The sequence below is a fragment of the Talpa europaea genome (assembly GCF_964194135.1).
Source record: "Talpa europaea genome assembly, chromosome: 1".
In the NCBI taxonomy this organism is placed as follows: domain Eukaryota; kingdom Metazoa; phylum Chordata; class Mammalia; order Eulipotyphla; family Talpidae; genus Talpa; species Talpa europaea.
In genome coordinates this window covers 22,241,039-22,262,678 of record NC_140073.1, presented here as the reverse complement: position 1 = coordinate 22,262,678, position 21,640 = coordinate 22,241,039, and the positions used below count along the sequence as shown (strand labels likewise).

The window sequence follows — 21,640 nt, the reverse complement described above, 5'->3', positions numbered from 1 at the left end:
AATTGATAGAACTACATCACTTCCAGAATAATCGTATTTTGTTTTGCACTCATGAAATCGGTAAATCATGGGGATTTACTTTGGGATTCAAAGTAAGTCAATACATTTCACATACTTTGAGGTAAAATCTGATTTCTTATATATGTACAACACTAATAAAATTTGTCTAATTATGAAGTTATTTAATTGTATTACACAGATGTTGGTTGGTCCTAAATGCCCTTTAACTAGAGCATGAGAACTTTCAACAACGTATATACACAAAAATAAAAGCAAGTGATAAAATTTTAAGATGACATTTTAAAGTTAAAATTTCACAAAGCAACTACATATTGTTAAATGCTCACTGATAGAAGAAAAGTTGATATACTGGGAAATATTAAGGCAGTAACTTTCCTAAAAATTATTTATAACATGCTCTCACTCGCAATTAATGTTTCAAGTTTAAAAGCAAAAATAAAAAAACACATTTTTGGCATTGTTCTTAAGCAGGATTTATAAAAAATTTCTGTGGAAGCAAATTATCTCTTGTTATAAAGATGAAATTTTCTATTAGGAAAGAACTAGATGTCACTGGACTCATACATGTGGGTTTAACTGAATGCAAAAAAAATAAAACATTACAATTTTCGCACCACAAAGTACTGAGTTACAACAAATGTATTAATAAAACTTTATTTTCTTCAGTGCATACAAGAAGTTATGTGAACACTGTTAATGTTACCTTAAAGACGTTCTTATGACCTCAGTTTTTAAAAATGTATTATAAGTAGGTTATATGTCTTCTCCAGAAATATTATAGGCCACAATGGGTAACACGACCAAAGAAAACTTTTAGTCTGTCAAGGTCTAAATGAAATACAAATGTAAAAATAATAAAAAAATAAAGAGCAAATCAGGAAGGAGATAAACACAGCTCAGGATATGTTTCTGAAATTAGCAATTAAACATCTTAATTCCTAAACCAGAAAATGAAACTTTATAAAGTATACACTTATATTCTTTACCATTTTTTTCTCATTTTTTTCCATATATATTTGTGTGTGAAATAACTGCAAACATTTCCTACTAAATAATTAAGGTGACTGCTAACAGCTCTGAAATATTGTATGAAACGAACTTGTTATTTAGAAAAGTTCCAGTCCCTTGGAATAACATCTGGTCTCTCTGAGAATTCTTTCATAGAATGCAATTCATATAGTTAACTTGGTAACTGGAGAAACAGATTCATTGTGTTAATTACAAAGTGGAGTATCTGTCAACTTAAGTTTAACTGAAGTCTATAATAAAAAGAATGAATAATGTCTGAAGATTTTAGAAACTGAAAAGAATTTCTAAAATTTAGAAAGTCGTACTTAATTACACAAACACTATTAAATACCAATTGTTACATTCTGATGAGACTGTACAGAAGCTAAGGTGTTTGTAAAGTCAGACTGGAATGCAGATCAAGTGCAGGTGATCCAGGTTCCTTGCTTTAATGAGCAACACACAAAGTGTCACTGACTTCAGCATACTTCAGACATGCCTATTCACTCACCTGGTGAATTTTGTGCCAGTATATTCTGATGACTAAATATATTAAGGAAAGAAATGGTCCCAAAGTATAACTGATGAAACCTTAAGGACATGGTGTTGGGCCAAAACCACAACCAGACTCCACAAATTACAATCTCTCTCACACATACAAACACACAAACACACATACCACATACACAACCACACACAAAATAATTTAACACACACACGTTGCTGCTATTGTCAGCAATATCCCCCCAACAAAGTAATATACTGTAAACTACAGCATAAATACAATGAGTACACTGTAGCCTCAACTTAAATCTGCTGGTGGTCAGGTCCATTCTGAGGGACACATCACAGATGATACTGTGTTGTGTTGAGGTCTGTTCAGTACTGCTGACACTAAATCCCTTTGAGAAGGTCCAAAACAGACCTACATATTACCAAATTTCAGCTATATTGTAGAACATGTTATGACGAGGCTGCAGTGTACTTGCTTATGTTGAGAATTTATATGACAAAATTAATATTCAAAATAAGAAAACCTCACTTAAGAATTGTAAGATAAAAATGGATATTATTTTCAGCTTAATGTGGATATCAATTATTCCCATCTCACCCCTTTCATCCCACTAATTTATAAACTGAAAAATGATTACTTGATGCTGATTGTTATAGATATATTAATACTTTATTATCATCTCGACTACTAATTCACTCTTCAAAAATGAACACTTCCCTTCTAATCATAATTAATAATGTGGCCCTTACTCTTAAACATCCCTGACTTCAAATTTCAAAACAATTTTAAAAAGCAAGAAAAAATCAAAGTGTCACTGGGTAAATTATGATTACATAGGTTTGAGTTACAGTAGCTTATTCCTGTAAAATGTAAATTCTCCTGAAACTTTTCTTTAAATTATTGAAGTGCTTACATATATTGACAAACCATGCATTTTCACAAGATTAAATCTGAAATAATTATTCACCTAAATGTTTCATTTTACCACACACTCAAAATACCCTATGAAACTAAGTTAGCATTTCTGTATTTTCTTATACCATTCATTAGGTTGTAAGCAGGAATAAAAAGAAAAATGAGCTCTAAATAAATGACACAGGAGGCAATAAATTGACACATGACAAGTAAATAAAAGGCTAAAGCACTCCAATACCATTAAAACTGTTTTAATGTTGTTGCAACTCCAAAATGCAACAATCATCAGCTTGTAAAGACCCAAATTTCAAAAATTCATTTTAATTACTACTTCATACCTATTTTACAAAATAAAGGCAAAAGACATTTAAATCCTCCTTGTCTTAGTTGTACTATCTATGTTCCTAAACTGGTTTTCTATCACTACAGTGTATGCAGCAATTCCCATCAGATGCTATATAAGAAAAATAAAGTAAAATATTAACCTCTGCTTCAATGTACAGTTTCCAGAATCTGCCAGAACTGGGGAACTGGGCAACAAGGCGTTCATAAGTCTTCCGTGCTTTGTCTATAGGTTGATTCTAAAATTGAAAACCAATAAACAGCATTTACAATGTTAGGATCATGAAAATATTATTTACTGCAGAACCAAGTAGTGTGATTGGACCCATAGAGAAGGAAATGTAATCCTATATCACTAAACCTGTGCCTCTCGAATGAGAATGCTCCAAGCGTCAAGGTCATATGGATTCTCTTCTAGTTTCTTTTCAGCTTTCTTCACCTTCTCTGGAACATATTCAGCTGCCTGGAAGGGGAAAAAAATGAACTGAAGTTACTGGCTTAAAATCTCATATCTAATGTAATTCAAGCATAATATATCATTCTCCAATGCAATATTACAGTACAAAGCATAAAAAAGTCCTTCTTATAAAATGCATCTACATTTTCTGAAACATGTATCTACAGACATATATATTAGAAATGAATTGCATATATTAGAAATGACTTGCATAAAAAGAATAAAACCATACATTTTATTTATTATTTATTTAAAGTGAGCCACGGTGTCTTTTTTTTTTTTTAAGATTTATTTATTTATTTATTTATACAAGCACGGGTACAGTCAGAAGCGCGTGGGGGGGCGGGGGGTGGGAAGATTGACCAGAGCCAGAGCGGGGAACAGAACAGGCAGACTGACGAAATAAACTGCTGAGGGGAGCAGCGGGCGAGACAGGAGAGGTCTGCGCGCCATGTGGGACCCTGCCAGCGGCCAGGGATCGAACCGGCGCTACAGAGGTGCGGGCAGCTTCGCAGCCCAGCGCTCAACCACTGCACCACCAGGGGAGGCCCAAAACCATACATTTTAAAGACATCTTTGTTCAAACAAACCATCTTTTGTATTAAATACATGTACTTTCAAACTCTGTGGCCTCGGGACCCCTTTTATGTTCTTGAAAATTCTGTGTGTCAAATAGCTTGTTTATGTGTATTATTTCAGTATTTACTATTATTAGAAATTGAAACTTAGAAAAATGTTATTTACTTCTTTACAGACATTATTTACATGTTAAGATAAATATTTTTATAAAAAATAACTACAAACTCAGAGAATATTGTTTCACCGATTTGTGAATCTGAGCAATAAAGCAACAACCTTTAAAATACAGCTGGTTTTTCCATATCTGCTTCTGCAATCAATCTGATGTAATTGTACATTATCTAACAATTTTTACTAAACTTGAGAAATTAAGAGTAAAAAGGCACAAATTACTATCTTAGATTTTTTTTAAAAGATTTATTCATTTATGCATACAAGAGCTAGGGCACGGGTCAGAGATGCAGGGGGGAGAAAGGATTCACCAGACACAAGAGTGGGGAACAGAATAGGCCAGATGGTGATCGAACTTGATCGAACTCGTGCTGTAGAGGCTATGGATTATTTCATGGTGTGGTGCTTAACCCCTTGCGCCACCAGTGAGGCCCCCTGTCTTAGATTTTTATGAAACAGTTTAAACTCACAATCCTGAACCATGAAGAAAAAAATCATGAAAGGAAATTGACATTAAAAATTTAAAAACATAACACACAAATTGCATAAGCAGCATGTGAATTTTAAAAAAGGCTACAATAAGATTTAAAAGATTATAATAAATGTTTAGAAGTGGTCATGCTTAAGTGATAGATGTTGGAGTTACAGTTTCTTTACCTTTCAATATTTCCTAAACCCCTTAATATGGTAGTTTTATTTTTATTACAGAAATATGATCTTAAAAATATAAATTCTGGGGGGGCTATCCTGTCAAAACACTAACAAGAATGTAAAACAATAGTACTGCAATAAAAAAATTAAAAAATAAGCTGCTGAAAGAAATGGCAAATAAATACCTATAATAGTAATTAGCACGAGGTATAAATAAAAGCACTACTCCTCAAACTGTTTTTTAGACTACTATATAGTCAATTGGTAATTTGTACAAAATTTTATTTTTCCTTTTTGCATAACTTCTTGAAATCTAAATATGGCAAATACACAGCAATAACATACGAAAGGAGACAGGACAGCAATCCAGCTGGGAAAAAAATGTTTAAGTTCCTCTGGGAAAAAAATGTTTGAGTCCTTTGGGGAGAAAAAAAATACCTGAAAGAAATATATCCTTCTTTTGAATAAATTAGCACACACCACTAACAAGTGTATACTTATTTAGGAAGAAAAAAGTTCTAAAAAACTAATGTAGGGCCTCCCCGGTGGCGCAGCGGTTGAGCGCTGGGTTGCGAAGCTGCCCGCGGCCTCTGCGGCGCCGGTTCGATCCCCGGCTGCTCCCCGGCCACCGGAGGAGGGTCCCACATGGCGCGCAGACCTCTCCTGCCGCCCGCTGCTCCCCTCAGCAGTGTACTTCGGTCCTTCTGCCTGCTCTGCTCCCCGCTCTGGCTCTGGTGAATTCTCTCACCCTCCCGCGCTTCTGACTGTACCCAGTGCATGTATAAACAAAACAAACAAACAGACCAGCAAACAAATAAATAAAGCATGCCTCTATACAAAAAAAAAAAAAAAACAAAAAAAAACTAATGTACTAAGAGGCTTGAGTATATACCTCTGAATCACAGTGTTATAAACCAATGTTACATCAACTTAAAAAAACTCATGTAATCATGAATCAAAATTCAAAAAGCTAATAAATTGCATGCAAAAGGATTAAAACTTGAAAAGTTTAATAAAAGAAGACTACTGTCCCTACCTATATATTAAAACATAAAATTACACCAATAAAGCATTTTGGTAACAAACCAATTACCGGTAAATGGCTTAGAGCGAAATTATCAGATAATATCGCACTTCAAACCATAATGGTGGACTATTCAATATATGGTGGTTGTTACAATAACTTCCCCAAAGAATTCCTATCTTATGCTTTGTACCAAAGTAAATTTCTCATAGATCAAGTATTTAAATATCAAACATACAACAGAGAGGAAAACATAAAATGTATCTGTATAGGAAAGGCTCAATAGCCATTAAATTACCTAAAATTTAAATTTGTACATACAAAAGTATAATCAAAGTCAAGACAAACTTTAAAAAAATCCCCAACATATTAACAAAGTAGTAAATTTATTAGTATAAGGTTCAGTCAATAAAAGACCAACAACTCAAAAAGAAAATGGGCAAAATATATGAGTAATTTATAGAAAAATAACAACTTTAAACACAAAAAAGAAGTATATTCATGGCGCAGGGGTAAAAAAAACAGTGCTATCAAGTTATGGTCAGCCACTGCGGCACTTGTTCTATCTCCGGCCAGCCAGGTAGCTGACCCACATGGAGCAGCAGACTTCTGCCTCACCAACTGCTCCCCTCAGCAGTGTTATTTCACTGGATCTGCAAGTTCTGCTCCCCACTCTCTCTCTGGTGAATCCTCTCACACACACACCCCTCCACACCACCCCAGCTCCCACATCTCTGGCTATACCCCAGTTCTTGTATGCCTAAATAAATCTTAAAAAAAAAAAAAAATGAAATGTTTTATAACTGTCATTGCCCTAGCAAGAATATGTAGAAACAAAAGTTCTCACACTGTTGGAATTTATAGTCACTAAAAATTAAAAAGAACAAGGCAAGACAGATCTATAGACAGCCAACATGGAACAATCTTCATACTTTTGGGTTTAAAAAAGTGGGGGAGGGGGGATGAGGGAGGCTGGAGGCAAAACAAGTGTGGGGGCTGGATGGGGAGACACACATAACACAAATTTATTTACTTTACACTATATATGCTTCTACTGTTTCAATTTTTATGATTCACCTGAGAAAGACTTGCTCAGTGCCTAATTTGTGCCAGACCTCCTTGTTGAAGGGACACTTGGGCTGCAACAAAAGAAAACTATACTAAACTATATTTCAACTGCTTTAGTTAATCAATGTAGCAGTGTCTCAGAGCAGTTTGATGAGCAGGTAATCACTCAATAGCCACTGAAAATTAACTTACCTTTTTAGATAACATATACTGTAATTTATAAAAGAACAGAGAAACTCAGAAGACAACACCCAAAACTGTACTGGGCATAATCGCAGCAAGAATAATAAATGTCTTCTCATTAAAGCCATGACTAGTGAATCCCAACCCTGGCAGCATCAGTCACCTGGAGGAAAGGGGACTTAAAAATATACTATAGCTCTACTCCTGATTACTTAATAACCCCATTTCACAATAAACTACATAAATACTAAATTACACAAACCTGCCTAAAGTACAGTTAAATTGGGCCTCCCCGGTGGCGAAGTGGTTGAGGGCTGGGTTGCGAAGCTGCCCGCAGCCTCTGCAGCACCGGTTCTATCCCCGGCTGCTCCCAGGCCACCGGAGGAGGGTCCCACATGGCGCACAGACCTCTCCTGCCGCCTGCTGCTCCCCTCAGCAGTGTACTGCGGTCCTTCTGCCTGCTCTGCCTCTGGTGAATTCTCTCACCCTCCCGCGCTTCTGACTGTACCCAGTGCTTGTATAAAAACAAACAAACAAACAAACAAAAAACTTTAAAAACAATAAAATAAAGTACAGTTAAATTTTGGCATAACCAAAAGTTTCGTTCAGTTCTTTTCAGAAAGGAACATCCCTAAATACTGGGTTGTCTGAAAAGTCCTGACATTTTTTTGTTTTCTATGCAAAAATGTGTCATGATTTTTCCAACAACCCAATGCTTCCCTATGGCCAAGGATGTAGTTAAATATTAATGAAACAATTCAAATAGGTAACTTCCCATCAAATGCACTAATTAACAATGGAAGTTAACAAAAAAAAAATGGCCAAGAATATATTCTGATAGTTATGGCCACATTTAATTCCCAAATAAAGTCACTCATCATCACAGCTATGAGTCAACTGGGTAGCAAACAGCGTAACATTTTAGATATTTCCCAGTCCTTTGTTATTTACAAGGACTGGGTGATCTATAAGGAATGCGGCTGTTTTCTTTTCTTTTTAAGATTTATTTATTTATGCATACAAGAGTTGGGACACAGGCCAGAGGTGTGTGTGTGTGGGTGGTGGTGGTGGTGGTGAGAGGATTCACCAGAGACAGAGTAGGGAACAGAACAGGGAGATTGACTGAAATACACTGCTGAGGGGGGCAGCCAGGGAGACAGGAGAGGTCTGCCTCGCCATGTGGGTTTCTCCCCAGCATGGCTGGGGATCAAACTGGTGCTGCAGAGCGGACTGCTTCATAGTGCCGTGTTTAACCCCTTGCGCCACCAGGGAGACCCTCTGTTTTATTTTCTGAATCTGTTGCCAGAGCAGAGTAGGTCACTTGAAAATTCTGGCCAATTTCTATGCCCATTTGTAACGGACATTAGAACTCTGTTTAGTACAGTTATCAATAGTTGTCCCATGCTTACATATCCAACAACTTATTACCACAATAAACTATCAAAATTCAACTTTTGCCTTTTTAATCCCACTATCATTTTCTTTAAGGAGTATTATTGGGGAATAGGTTGGTCACTAATTAAATGAACAGAACAGAGCTGTACTAAAGGACCCAAGGCAACTTTTAGTCAGTCTATTACTATCTACTGTCTATCTAATAATCTATTGTCAAATAATACTTCATTGGGTGGTTAGCCCACATTAATCCACCAATTGAGAGAGATTTGCATGACTTCCAGTTTTGGAATAGAGCTTATTTTAGTTTTTTGGTTTTTTTTTTAGGGAAAAGTGAGAAGTAAAATTGTTAAGTCAAATATTAATTTTATTTCAATATTTCAAAGAACTGCCAGGATGCTTTCTAAAAGCAACTGAAAAATTTTTACATTCTCACCAACCAATGATATTTACAGAGCTTTCCTCTATCTTTACATCCTTACCAGTACATGTTATTCTGTCATCAGATAATAAACATCCTGGTGGTTGTGAAGTGGTATCTCATTGTGGTTCCAATCTACATTTCCCTGACAGCTAATCAAGTTGAATCAAATTCTGATGCTCTTATTGGCCATTTATATATCTTTGGAGAAAGTCTATTCAGATTCTTTTGACTATTTTTAAATTAGGCTCTCTGTCTTTCTATTATTCAGGTTTAAGAGTCCTTTAGATAGGGCCTAACTGGTGGCGCAGGGGGTTAAGATGCAACCAATGAAGCTGTCCGCAGCTACTGCAGCATGAGTTCAATCCCCCGCCAGGGAGGAACCCACATGGTGTGGCAGACCTCTCTTGTCTCGCCTGCTACTCCCCTCAGCAGTGTATGTCAGTCAATCTGACTGTACTGTTCCCTGCTCTGTCTCTGGTGAATCCTCTCACCCCCCCGCACCTCTGGCCTGTACCCCAGTTCTTGTCTGCATAAATAAATCTTAAAAAAAATTTTAAAGAGAGTCCTTTAGACAGATAAGACAGATACAAGCCTCCCTTATTAAATGTAATTTACAAAAACTTCCTCCCATTCTATGAGTTGTCTTTTCACTATTTATGTTTAACCTTTTGTTTATTATATAAAGCTAAATTACAGAAACAGAACTTATGAACTTGGCCTCACAGGTACCTCTTTCAAAGGTTCTCAAGCTTTCTGTAAATCTTCACCAAAGAAACAGACAAAACCAAACCAAAACAAACCCTTGAAATGTGACTTCAGGAATGAAGACTACGGGGGCTAGGGGATGGGGCAAGCGGCGAAGGGGGGAGTGACATATCAGATAGAGGATTCTGACGGTTTTGGTGATAGATAGGGTATGGTATGCATGCATCTGTATAGGCGAAAGCCTAATCTCCTAAAACATATACAGGGATGAAAACCAGAGTTACTGCAATAAAAATAACTGGGGGGGGGGGGGGGGGGAACACCTAAAAAGAATCATATAGTCAAATCCCAACATGCCAGGGCACATAATATCTACAGAACATATCTACAATACAAGTTCTGGTGTTTTGTTTTGTAAATTAAATACTGTTTTATGAAAAATAAAACTAAACTTTCAGGGAAAAAAACACTAACTTTTTTAAAAAAAGATTTATTTATGCATACAAGAACTGGGGTGTAGCCAGAGATGTGGGGGTGAGAGGATTCACTAGAGACAGAGTGGGGAGCAGCAAGTGAGACAGGAGAGGTCTGCAACTCCATGTGGGTTAGCCCCCTGGCTGGGGACTGAACTCATGCCACAGTGGCTGGCTATAGCTTGACAGCATTGAGACTTTAACCCCTGTGCCAGCAGGGAGGCCCATTTTAACTCGTAAAAATTGAGGAACCAAAGAGGTATCTTTAAAATGTGGGTTAAATCAATTAATATGTTAAATATTAAAACTGAAAATTTTCATTAATTCATTTTTAAGTAAATTCCTTTGTTTTATTTAAAAATCTATTGCAATATATTGTCATGGACGACGTTTATGAAGTCTCACATAGTTACGTAGTTGGAAAAGGAGGAACATTTTTAATAGTCTTGTCCAAGGAAGCTCTTGTCCGTAACCAACAGAACACAACACGCAGAGATTGAGTCTCAATCCGGTTTTGTGGTATTTTCCACTATTTAGATAGTGACTGACTAAATATAGTAGGGGAAGAAAATCAGTAAAATCCTGTGAACTCTAACCATACTTAAAAGTTCTGGAGTTTTTTCCCCTCTACTTATGTTATCCAGAATGTATCTAAAATGGTCCCTTTTTTTTTTTTTTTTGGTGGGACCCTCGCCAGTGGCTGGAGATGGAACTGGCGCTGCAGAGGCTGCGGGCAGCCTTGCAACCCAGCGCTCAACCGCTGCGCCATCAGGGGAGGCCCTCTAAAATGGTCTTTTAAGTTTCATCCAGTATCCTCAACTTCAAACTCAGTAGTTTTAAGTTTTCACTTACTTTTAAAAGAACCTATAATGGGCCTCCCCTGGTGGCGCAGCGGTTGAGCGCTGGGCTGCAAAGGTCAATCCCCATCCACCGGCAAGGGTCCCATATGGCGCGCAGACCTCTCCTGCCGCCAGCTGCTCCCCTCAGCAATGTATTTCATCACTCTGCCTGTTCTGTTCCCCACTCTGGCTCTGGTGAATTCTCTCACCCTCCCGTGCTTCTGACTGTACCCAGTGCGTGTATAAATAAATAAATAAATAAAATCCTCTCACATTTAAAAAAAAAATAAAAGAACCTATAGTACTAGTTTCAAATACACTACAGGCTTTACTTACATAATCTGATAAAGGGATGCAGGCACCTATACTTTTATAAAGCACCCAAGTGATTATGCTGCAATGGACGACAGACTCCCATTTTGAGAAAACTACCTTATCTATCTATTCTGTTAATACATTTTCTCCAGATGTTAGGTTTCCTTAAAAATAAAGTGGCCTGAGATCAAAATCATTCCAATTTCTTTTTTTGCTAGAACGCTAATTTTAAAAAAAAAATCCTGCATATACTATACTATGTAATACAATAAACTTCAAAGTCTGAAGTGTACTCTTGCAGGGTAGTATTCTGCAAGACAATCTGAGTAGTAACTGAGCAGATTCCTATGCCTAAAGGCTGAAGCATTATATGTAACAGGAGCCACAGGCCTGGAGACCTACTTACTTCTGAGCGCCTTTACTAGTGCAACAGAATTTTTGCTAGATTTTTTGGTGAACGAATCTCAGTATGCATTTTACAATACCAAACAATATCTCGCCAACACTTTCAAAGACTAAAAATGTACTAACATTTCAAACAACTAAAAATCTTTAAAAAGTAAGGTTATTGGCTCAAATAGTACTTATATTTGCTTTTAAATTTTGCTTACTTATCCCCTAGTTAATAAATATTTATAAAATATTTACAAACTAGAAAAATCTTAATCTTTTATAATTTGAAAAATGGGGCATCTTTAGAGCAAAAGCATCTGTCATCAATTCACCAGGTAAACTAGATGAAATGTTAGAAAAATATCATGTAGGGCACAGTTTAGTTTCATTGTTCTGACCTTATTCAATACTTACTGTTTATCATAAATTGTCCATTAATCTAAAAATAGTCTAAACATATTCGCCCAACTCAAATCCCTTTTTACTTAGAGCCATTCTCACACCATCACCAACTGCACAAGAACAACAACAAAAGACTCAAATTCACAACTAGGTCTTATGAAGAAAATAAAGATTTAGAACAATAACAAAAAGAGTTTAAAACTATGAGTTGTTTTTGGTAATTGTTCACTTAACAAACACCAACATCTGAATACAGACTTTGCCTTTCCAGATTATGTAGGATGTGAACTCTGGTATTCCCTGAAACGCTTGTTTTCCTAATGCTAAGGAAAGGCCATCTCTCCTAATAGTACCTTTCTGTTGTACTTCCAAGAAAAAACTATACTCTAATTCTGTAAACACAGATCAATTTCTCTTAAAGACAATTATTGCTAAATCGAGTACTCTATAGTCTAGTTTCTTAAGAATTACTAACAGAGGCCAAACAGGTATATCCACCCAAAACCATTATACTGACAAAAACATTATATTCAAAGTACAGGAAGGGGGGCAGGTGGTGGTAGGTAAGACTTTTACAGAAGAATTTTTTTTTTTAACACAAAAAGAATTAAGTCCACTACACCTGAGAAAAGAAAGCAAACATTGTAAAAAACAAAAAACCAATGATATAAAATATATAAAAATAAGTTATTAAAAAAATAAGTCCAAATTCCACAACATCTCTAACATACATAACTTGGTCCTCTCCCTCCCTCACATACACTTTGGCTTTAAAACTGTTTGGGGAAAAAAAATAAAATAAAACTGTTTGGAGGTGCTGTTACCGCCTAACAGCTAATGTGTTACCTAACAAAGTAAACCAGGTTTCAGATTTCAATACTGTGGGTGTTTCATCTTTCTTTCCTCATTAATAAGTATAAAACAGACGACATTTTTCATATCTTCTTTATCGTCTCAAACTTATTTTTCACTAAAACACTGATTTACAAACCTGAATCTGTCTTTGTTAAGAACTACTGACAATTTGTGCTTCACTCAAGCAATTTTTGGGTCATTTTTTTTATACATTAGGCCTTCCTAATCTTAGGTAGGCTATATATTATTTCAATAGTGAAGTATTATTTCTGAAAGACAAGAGTGTAAAACACCCTGAATCTTAGATACATAAAGATACATATGAATTGAGTTGCTCATTTTCTCTTCTCCTTATCCAACAAAATTCAGAAAACCATCCCCAAGTATTTTACTCTGTATTATTTATGTACCTGTTCTCCCAAAAGATTAAATTTAACAATTTGTTAACACTGCATGTGGCCTAAATGCAAAATTCATCTATTCATTTATCCAACACCATTAAGTATCAAAACAGTGTTTTAAAGATGCAGCAATGAGTAAGTTAATTCCCAGAACTCCCCTCCCCCCTTTAAGCTCAAATCCAGTTGAAAAACTCAAAACAGTCTATTAAACTCTGTATGGCTACTGTAAAAGGTAAAAATGAAACCAAGAAAAATGGAATCAAAAGTTGAACGAACCATTAAAAGAGTACACAAAATAAAAAAATATATAGCTTAATTCCACACAGGAACCAGATGTGTTTCTTGGGGGATTTGAGGGGCGACCTGTATCCATTTAATTTTGTCACCATTAAACTGGCATAAACAGTAAACACAAAGCTCCAGAAGAATAACCAAGAACACTGCAAGCACGGAGTAAACAAAACCACTGCAAAGTAATTTAAATAACTCTCTAAATACAAAATGGAACTGCCTTAAGAGAAAAAAAAAAATTGCAATATACCTTACCAAAGATTTTTACTTGTCTACAATCTCTCTTCTTTTTGAGGGCCTGAATCTAGAGATTCAGTACAAGAAATGAGCATAAATACTCTTGAGTAGCAAATTTCAAATAATGGTCTTATTCAACAAACTTTTTTGAGTTTCAATGCCAAAAGACTAAAAGAAATTGACATCTTATACCTTCCAGGAATGCCAAAGATTTCCAAAGAAATACATGGTTCAGGATGCTTTTATTTTTTTTCCTTATTATTCTTCAGTTTTTTGTTTAGTCTCCTGTTCATCATTTCAGGTCATGTTAGGCACTCTCTTTTCCTCTAAATTTTCACTGACTACTGCCTTAAACATCAACCAAACTAGCTGACATGTATTTTAAATCATGTCAATCTTTAAGGTATAATTTAATTACCAAGTCAGTTAAAGCAGAATAATATAGTATCTGGGATTTGCTTCAAAGTAAGGGGGGTGGGCAGACCAAGAGAATATGGAGAAAACAAGATTAGCAATGCACTGAACCTCTATATGACAGAATCATACACTATACTATTATTTCTTCTTTTTTTTGGTATGTTTGAGTGTCATTAAAAAGCTAATGAAAAGATTATATAAAGATGACCATGTTAAGAATTAGATGTTGGGCCTCCCTGATGGCACAGAGGTTAAACAGACACAGCACAATCAAGCCACTGCAACATAAGATCAACATAAGATCAATCTCAAACAGGGAGCTGACCCACATGGAGCAGCAGATCTCCCCTGTCTCGCCTGCTGCTCCCCTCAGCAGTGTATTTCAGTAGATCCGCCTGTTCTGCTCCCTGCTCTGTCTCTGGTGCATCCTCTCATCCCCCACACCTTTGGCCTATACTCCAGATCTTGTATACATAAATAAAAAAAAAAATTAGATGTCAAAAATGATTTTTTAGATGAATGGAAACAATGTAGGAGCCACCATTAAGGTAAGCAGGAGTATGCCCCCCCCCAAAAAAAGCCACAGTTGATGTCACAGCAAATACTGAGAAAATCATATATCCAGTGATATTCAATCTTTAAAAAGATGAAAGGAGGGGAATAAATTTCTTCTTTACAGAAAAATATGAACCAGTAAGTACAGACAGAATGGAATTTCTAAATACCATCATCTGCCACCTCAAATAACTGATTTACTCAAGAATTATCAATTGGGGCCTCCCCAGTGGCGCAGCGGTTGAGCGCTGGGCTGCGGAGCTGCCCGCAGCCCCTGCAGCGCTGGTTCGATCCCCAGCCGCCTGCGAGGGTCACACATGGCGCGCAGACCTCTCCTGCCGCCCGCTGCTCCCCTCAGCAGTGTATCGTCAGTCTGCCTGTTCTGTTCCCCGCTCTCGCTCTGGTGAATTCTCTCACCCTCCCGCGCTTCTGACTATACCCAGTGCTTGTATAAATAAATAAATAAAATCTTTAAAAAATTAAAAAAAAAAAGAATTATCAATTGGTAAATTGATGTAAGATTTTTGAGAAACACAGTATTCACCCAGAGAGGGGAAATAATCCGTTTCAATTAAGAGATCCAGCAGTTCACACCCTAATCAGTGCCCAAAGTTAGCTACCACCAAGAAAGGAGTAAACTAAAATGAAGTACCTTTAGATGTAATATTATAAAAAATTCTATCCAAAAATATTTAAATCGAGTGCTATAAAAGGTTTGAGTTTAGAAGTGACCATAAAGTTTCCAGGTAGTACAGGCAATTAAGAGAAAAGTTAAACACCACCACACAAAAATCAAATCGAACCAGAAAATGAGAAATGTTCTTAAGAAAACTGTCCTTGGGCCTCTCTGGTGGCGCAAGGGTGGTTAAGCACGGCACTATGAAGCAATCCGCTCTGCAGCACTAGTTTGATCCCGGGCCAGGCCCGGGAGAAACCCACATGGCAAGGCAGACCTCTCCTGTCTGCCTGGCTGCTCCCCTCACAGTGTATTTCAGTCAGTCTGCCTGTTCTGTTCCCTATTCTGTCTCTGGTGAATCCTCTCACACACACACACACCCCAATCTCTGACCTGTGCCCCAGCTCTTGTATGCATAAATAAATAAATCTTAAAAAAAAAAAAAAAGAAAGAAAGAAAACGAAAACTGTCCTTAATTCTTCTAATTGACAATATCCTAGGGGAGAAAAAAACAAGACTATTCAAAGGACATATCAAATAGCCTAACATGTGAACCTAGATTAGATTCTGACAAACAAAAACAAACCCCTATCAATCACATTCTTGTAACAATTGAAAAAATTTGAATGGACTCAATTTTAGAAATGATACATATGACTGCTGATTTGCTTAGGTGGGGAATGTTGAAGTATATGGGGCTGAAATAAATGTCACTTTCAATTAAGTATGCATGGAGAGATAAAGCAAATATGGCAAGATGTTTAACAAGTTGATTCTATGGGAAGGATTGTACTGCAGGTGTTTGTTGCAGCTTTTCTCTATGTTCTACTCTTTACACAATAAAACTTGGGGTTAAAATTTTTAGATAAATGTTCAGCATTTCCCATTTACAAAGCTACAGTTCTGAAATATTCAAGGTCATGGCAACATTTCCGTGTCTTTACAATTTTAAATACGGACAAGAATTAACACCGATTTTCTGAAACTTCCAATGACATCTCAGTACATTACCTCTCCACTTTCAGATGACAAAATGCCCGGAAATGGGGCAGCGATACATATCTTAGGTATAATAATTTAAGATTTTGCATTCTCGGGTATTTTAACAGCATGTATTAAACACTGCGAAGATTTCATAACTGAAATCGGGGGACAAGCAAACACAAAATTCAGGTTACCCAATCTTTCCGACTAATGAAACTGTACAGTCACCCAAACGCTCCGATTCTGCCTCATCTCTGTCAATCTCTAAACAAAATTTCCACGTTACAAGCTGGGGACTTGAAAAATGAAACCCTAAATGTATTTCGTTGCTATGGCAATGGGAAATTTCAGGAAGTTGAGACTCTGCAGGTTAGCTAGCCTCCATTTTAAAAATTATTTACCTAAACATACCAGACCATAAACAAATGCGATGACATCTTTCATGAAACACCAATTTCCGCTTTCAAACTAAAAGGTAAATATGATCCTACAAAAGTATAAAACAAGAGCAAACGAATCAAATCATATACCTAAAAAACCTGAACTTTGAAATGTTTAAATAACACATATCCTATACTAAAAAAGATTCTTTCGTTTACAGTGGTCAAAACAAGTACTTTTCTGATTTATCAAATTCTGTAATAGCTGTGTCGCTGGAAAAACGAAAATGAAATGTGGAAAAAAGAGAAGAAAAAAGGAAGGAAGCAGGAGACAGAAAAAAATCCCCCAAATTTCAGTATCTCTACTCTTAAGACTTCTTCCTTCATTCGCTCTGGCAAGTCTATTTCTCCAAATTAGCTGCACCTTAAAAATTTCTCAAACTAGTAATCTATTTCTGGGTACAGGTCAGTATATTTCGGAGAGCAGAAATAATATTTTCAAGTTATTCGAAAACAGCGATTACACGTTAAAAAAAAAAATTCTAACCACCCTAACATCAAAATGGTTATCAAAGAAAGGAATCCCACCCAGAGTGGTCCCATGAACCTGAAAGGGACCAAGCAACTTCCCGACTATTGTCTAAGCCAAATATTTGTTCATATCAACGTCAAAGAGAAGCAAAAAATAATCATCTTGAAATTAGCCACATCATCTTCCCCATTTCCACCATTCTTCAGCACCCTGTCCCCCAGTTTCCTTAGACCCCCCGATTGTTTCCCCGAGCGAACATGGCTAGAGCACTTGGACGAACAGAGACGTAGAGAGAAGAGGTCGCCACGAGGCCCCACCACTCTCCTTCCTCACCTGCTCTGTGGCTCCGTCTCCTGACATGGCCTGAGCTGATTAGAAGGTGCGAACTGGCCCGGGAGGAGAAGCTAGAAAGGAAAAATTAAACTAAAAACCACCCCCAAACCAGTAAAGTTACCCCTTGCCCAGCGGAGCCAGACCGCCAACACAACTCGCCACCGCCCACTCAAATATGAATTAAAATGGCTGCGCCCCTGCCGGAGGAGGATGGAGGTGTGGCTTCTACATTAACTTCCGGGGCAGTGGGCGGAGCCAAGAAAACAACGCGCCTGTTACTCGGCAGCGCAGGCGCAGAGACTTCCCAGGGGGCGGGTCCAGTGCCTTTGCTGACGTCACGGCCCGGGGCTGGAGAAGCTGTTGCGTAGCTGGCTGCGACCCGCTAGGGGGCCGGAAGCTGCTTTGCCTGAAGGTTCGCGCGCCTTTTGGAATTTATTTAGCAAGCTGTGGAACCGGATTCTTCACGATTGGAGACAGACGGCCAGTTACTTCAGTTCAGGCCAAATGACCTTCGTAGGGAGCAAAGCTCAGTGTTCTGTGCCTCCTGTTAAGAGAGAGAGTCCGTCAAGATTTCTTTTTTTTAATGGCCTCAGCTAATGCCATTTAACGCTTTTTGAGGATGAGAAGGACTGGTCAAACCCACATTTATGCCATCACCATATACTATGGTTCTTCATCTGCAAAGTCAGGGTAATTGAGCTCAGGCTCGGCAGCCAGACAGCATTTCTTTGAATCCTGACTATCAGTAGGTGGGTAACCTTGAGCAACATAACTTTCGGCCTGTTTCCTTGCCTATAAAAAGAAATAAAAACAGGGCCTCCCTGGTGGTGCAGGGGTTAAACACAGTGCTACCAAGCTATCTCCAACCACTGCAGCACCAGTTCGATCTTGGCCAGGCAGAAGCAACCCACTTGGTGCAGCAGACCCCTCCTGTTGTGCCTGCTGTTTCTCTCAGCAGTGTTTTTCAGTAGATCTGTTATAGGACAGGGAGAGGGGCATCCCAAACCCCGTAAACCTGCCTATTCTAAATGGGTTCTGCCATCCGCCGCATCAACACAAAACATATGAGACTTTAATGGGAAGGAACTTTAATACAACCAGGAAACAATACAGGTAAGGCAGAGTCTAGTTTCTAAATGAAGCACCCAAAGTTACCCGTCCCCTCGTGGGTAAAACTCCATCCAAATGGGATCGGCCCAGAACAAGGCCCCAAAGCCTGCCACAAGTCTAAAGCCTCTTCCAGTGGGGACCCACAGAAAAGGGTCAGAAACAACCAAGCAAGCCCAGAAGGAAAAGAGCAAAATCAACATCAAGATAAAAACTGCCATTGTCACCTCCCCATGGGTCTCACCCACATTTGTGTCACTCAGTCCACGACCACAAGACAAGCGCAGTTTCTTCACGTGTTTCTAGGCTCCATGCGCCTCCTCCAGGTCTCCTGGCTCCATCCTGCTTCCTTCCTCAGTCTCTTCTGCAGCTTCTCTTCTTCCTACTCAGCTTCACCCTCCCTTGGGTGGGCCAGGGAACCTCCCCCTTTCCTGGGGACCACCCTGTTACAGATCCATCTATTCTGCTTCCCACTCTCTCTAGTGAATCCTCTCACTCCCCCCACTTCCCACACCCCTGGCTTATACCCCAGTTCTTATATGCAAAAATAAATAAGTCTTAAAACAAAACAAAACAAAACACCTCTAATTTAAGTAAGTTATACATGAAAAAGTGCTCCGAATGGAACCTGGCATAATCTAAGATCAAAAGAGAGAAAATGTCAAATGCCTTTCCATTCACGGAATTTATTAGATGTCTCCTCTCCCACCTCTCTTGTAGTGTCCATGCCCCAGAGCAAACTACTCAACTTTTCCCATACAGCCCTTATTCTGTTGAGTCTTTGTTCCTCTGTTCATATTTCCACCACCGCCTTTTTCACAACCTGAGTGCTCACCCTTGCAAATAATCAGACACATCAGCACATCTGTAAATTAACAGCTGTTTGTTGCACCATCCAGCAATAGAATACTAGTTAAATATATCACATCCCTACAATGCAATGTCATGAAGCCAGTAAGCTGATGTTAATTTATAATTAGTGACAGACATCCAAGAGGTTAAGTAAAAAAGCATAATACATAATGTATGTGACATAGAATATATATATACATAAACATTTATGTATATAGTACCTCAAAATGTTGAAAGTAACTCTCTAGGTTGTGTCACATAATTTCTTTGTTGAATTATCTATAATGTACAGCTGTCTTTAACAACAACATTCTTCAAATTTTGACTCGTGCCATTTTCCCCAATATTTTTTTTAAAGATTTATTTATTTATGTATACAAGAACTGGGGTACAGGCCAGAGGTGCGGGGAGGGGCCGGTGAGAGAGGGTTCATCAGAGACAGAGTGGGGAACAGAACAGGCAGACTGACTGAAATATTGCTAAGGGGAGAAGCAATCAAGACAGGAGAGGTCTGCTGGGCCATGTGGGTAGCTCCCTGGCCTGCCAGGCATTGAACTCGTGCTGCAGTGGCTGCAGATAGCTTCACAGTCCTGTGCTTAACCCCTGCTCCATCAGGGAGGCCCTATCTGATAGTTACCTTGTATTATCCTTTAACTGGTTCCTCTTTTCTGTATTTCCTATAAACCAAAAGTCTGCTCTAGATCTCCGTGTTCTGTATCACAGATTTGGACTCAGTCATTTTTCCATGATGCTTTGTTTCCTTAGTTTGGAATAGAAATTAGAACCAAGATGTGGGCAATAGATGTTCTCTCTGATACTGGAGTATCATTGTTTCTAGGCTTTCCCAGTGTTCAGAGAAAGGAAATGTATTAATTTTTAATTGTGAGTTCATATATGGGATTTATGATTCAAATTTCATATTACTGAAGGGGGGTTTCTTCACTCATTTTACATTTATCTCTCTTTTACAAGGCAAATATTGTTTCCTATGAAATATATTTTAAAGTTTCTAAATTAAGCTCCTTGCTTCTTGATACTCTTGAGCCTCCTAGTCTAGCCTTGAAAAATTGAGGAAATCAAGAACTTTTTGCTCACAGCCTGGCTAAATGATACCAAATCTGTCAAGATCAAGAAAAATAAGGATAATGTGAAGTTTAAAGTTCAGTGTACTTTCTTTCCTTTTCTCTATCATCATATTGAGTGCTACTGACCTTCTTCTATCTTCTCACCAGATTTTCAGGATCAAAGGGCTCCTGGCCAAGAAACAAGCAGAATTGTCCCATTCTCCTTTGACTTTGGATGAAAACTGGCAATAAAATTAGGCCCAATTCCAAGAGGAGATATTAGAGAGCTGTTGGAGTTCGGTGAGTAGGCTTCTTGGCTCCCTTTGAGGAAGTATGCAGTAGACTTTCCCATTCAGCAGCACATGGCAAGGTTATCAAGGAAAAGAGAAAGAAAAAATGATAGCGGCATAGACATAGATGGGCAGCCTTAAAGAACAAGATCAGCATTTTTCCAGAGCAAGGAGTATCTTTATATAGTGTTCTTTGAGGAAATTACTGTGGAATTTATTGCCTTGAAGTTGGGTTGGGTTGATCTTCTGCAACTGATAATCTTCTCTGCCCCCACTTCAAATTCCCAGAAACTTTCATAGCTGATTTAACAGTTGAAGGACTTTTTTAGGCAGGCCTCCTGCCCACCTGTGTCTATGCAGGTGCCTTTCTTTTCCTAATAAACCTGTCCTTTTAAAATGTAAAAACAAAAACGGTTTAAGGACTTATAAAATCATCTCTTCCACCACTGTCTGGTTTTTGACCTTGTGAAAAAACATCTATTGTAAATTGTTCTACTCTTAACTTCTATAAGAGCCAACCTGGATTTATTAAGAATTGCACATGAAATGCCACACATATTTATGCTGTATCAAGAGTAAGTTAAATAAGGCTGAAGGAGAAAGACAGATACTGTGTGATTTTACTCATTTGTGGAATATTTTTTAAAGAGGTGAGGGTGGGGTGTGTGTGTGAGAGGATTCACCAGAGACAGAGTGGGGAACAGAACAGGCAGATTGAAATACACTGCTGAGGGGAGCAGCGGGTGAGACAGGAGAGGTCTGCTGTGCCATGTGGGTCACCTCCCTG

The 21,640-nt window shown here is 37.9% G+C and overlaps 1 protein-coding gene across 1 annotated transcript in view; it reads right to left on the bottom strand.

The window, feature by feature from the left end:
* CSTF3 (cleavage stimulation factor subunit 3) overlaps positions 1-21,640 on the bottom strand; it is a gene marked incomplete at both ends in the record, with an annotated part of 131,258 nt that overhangs the window by 48,483 nt on the left and 61,135 nt on the right. The window contains 2 exons of the mRNA XM_084236543.1: positions 2,944-3,039; positions 3,162-3,263. Coding sequence (XP_084092669.1) covers positions 2,944-3,039; positions 3,162-3,263 — 198 coding nt within the window. The remainder of the gene's footprint in view (positions 1-2,943; positions 3,040-3,161; positions 3,264-21,640) is intronic.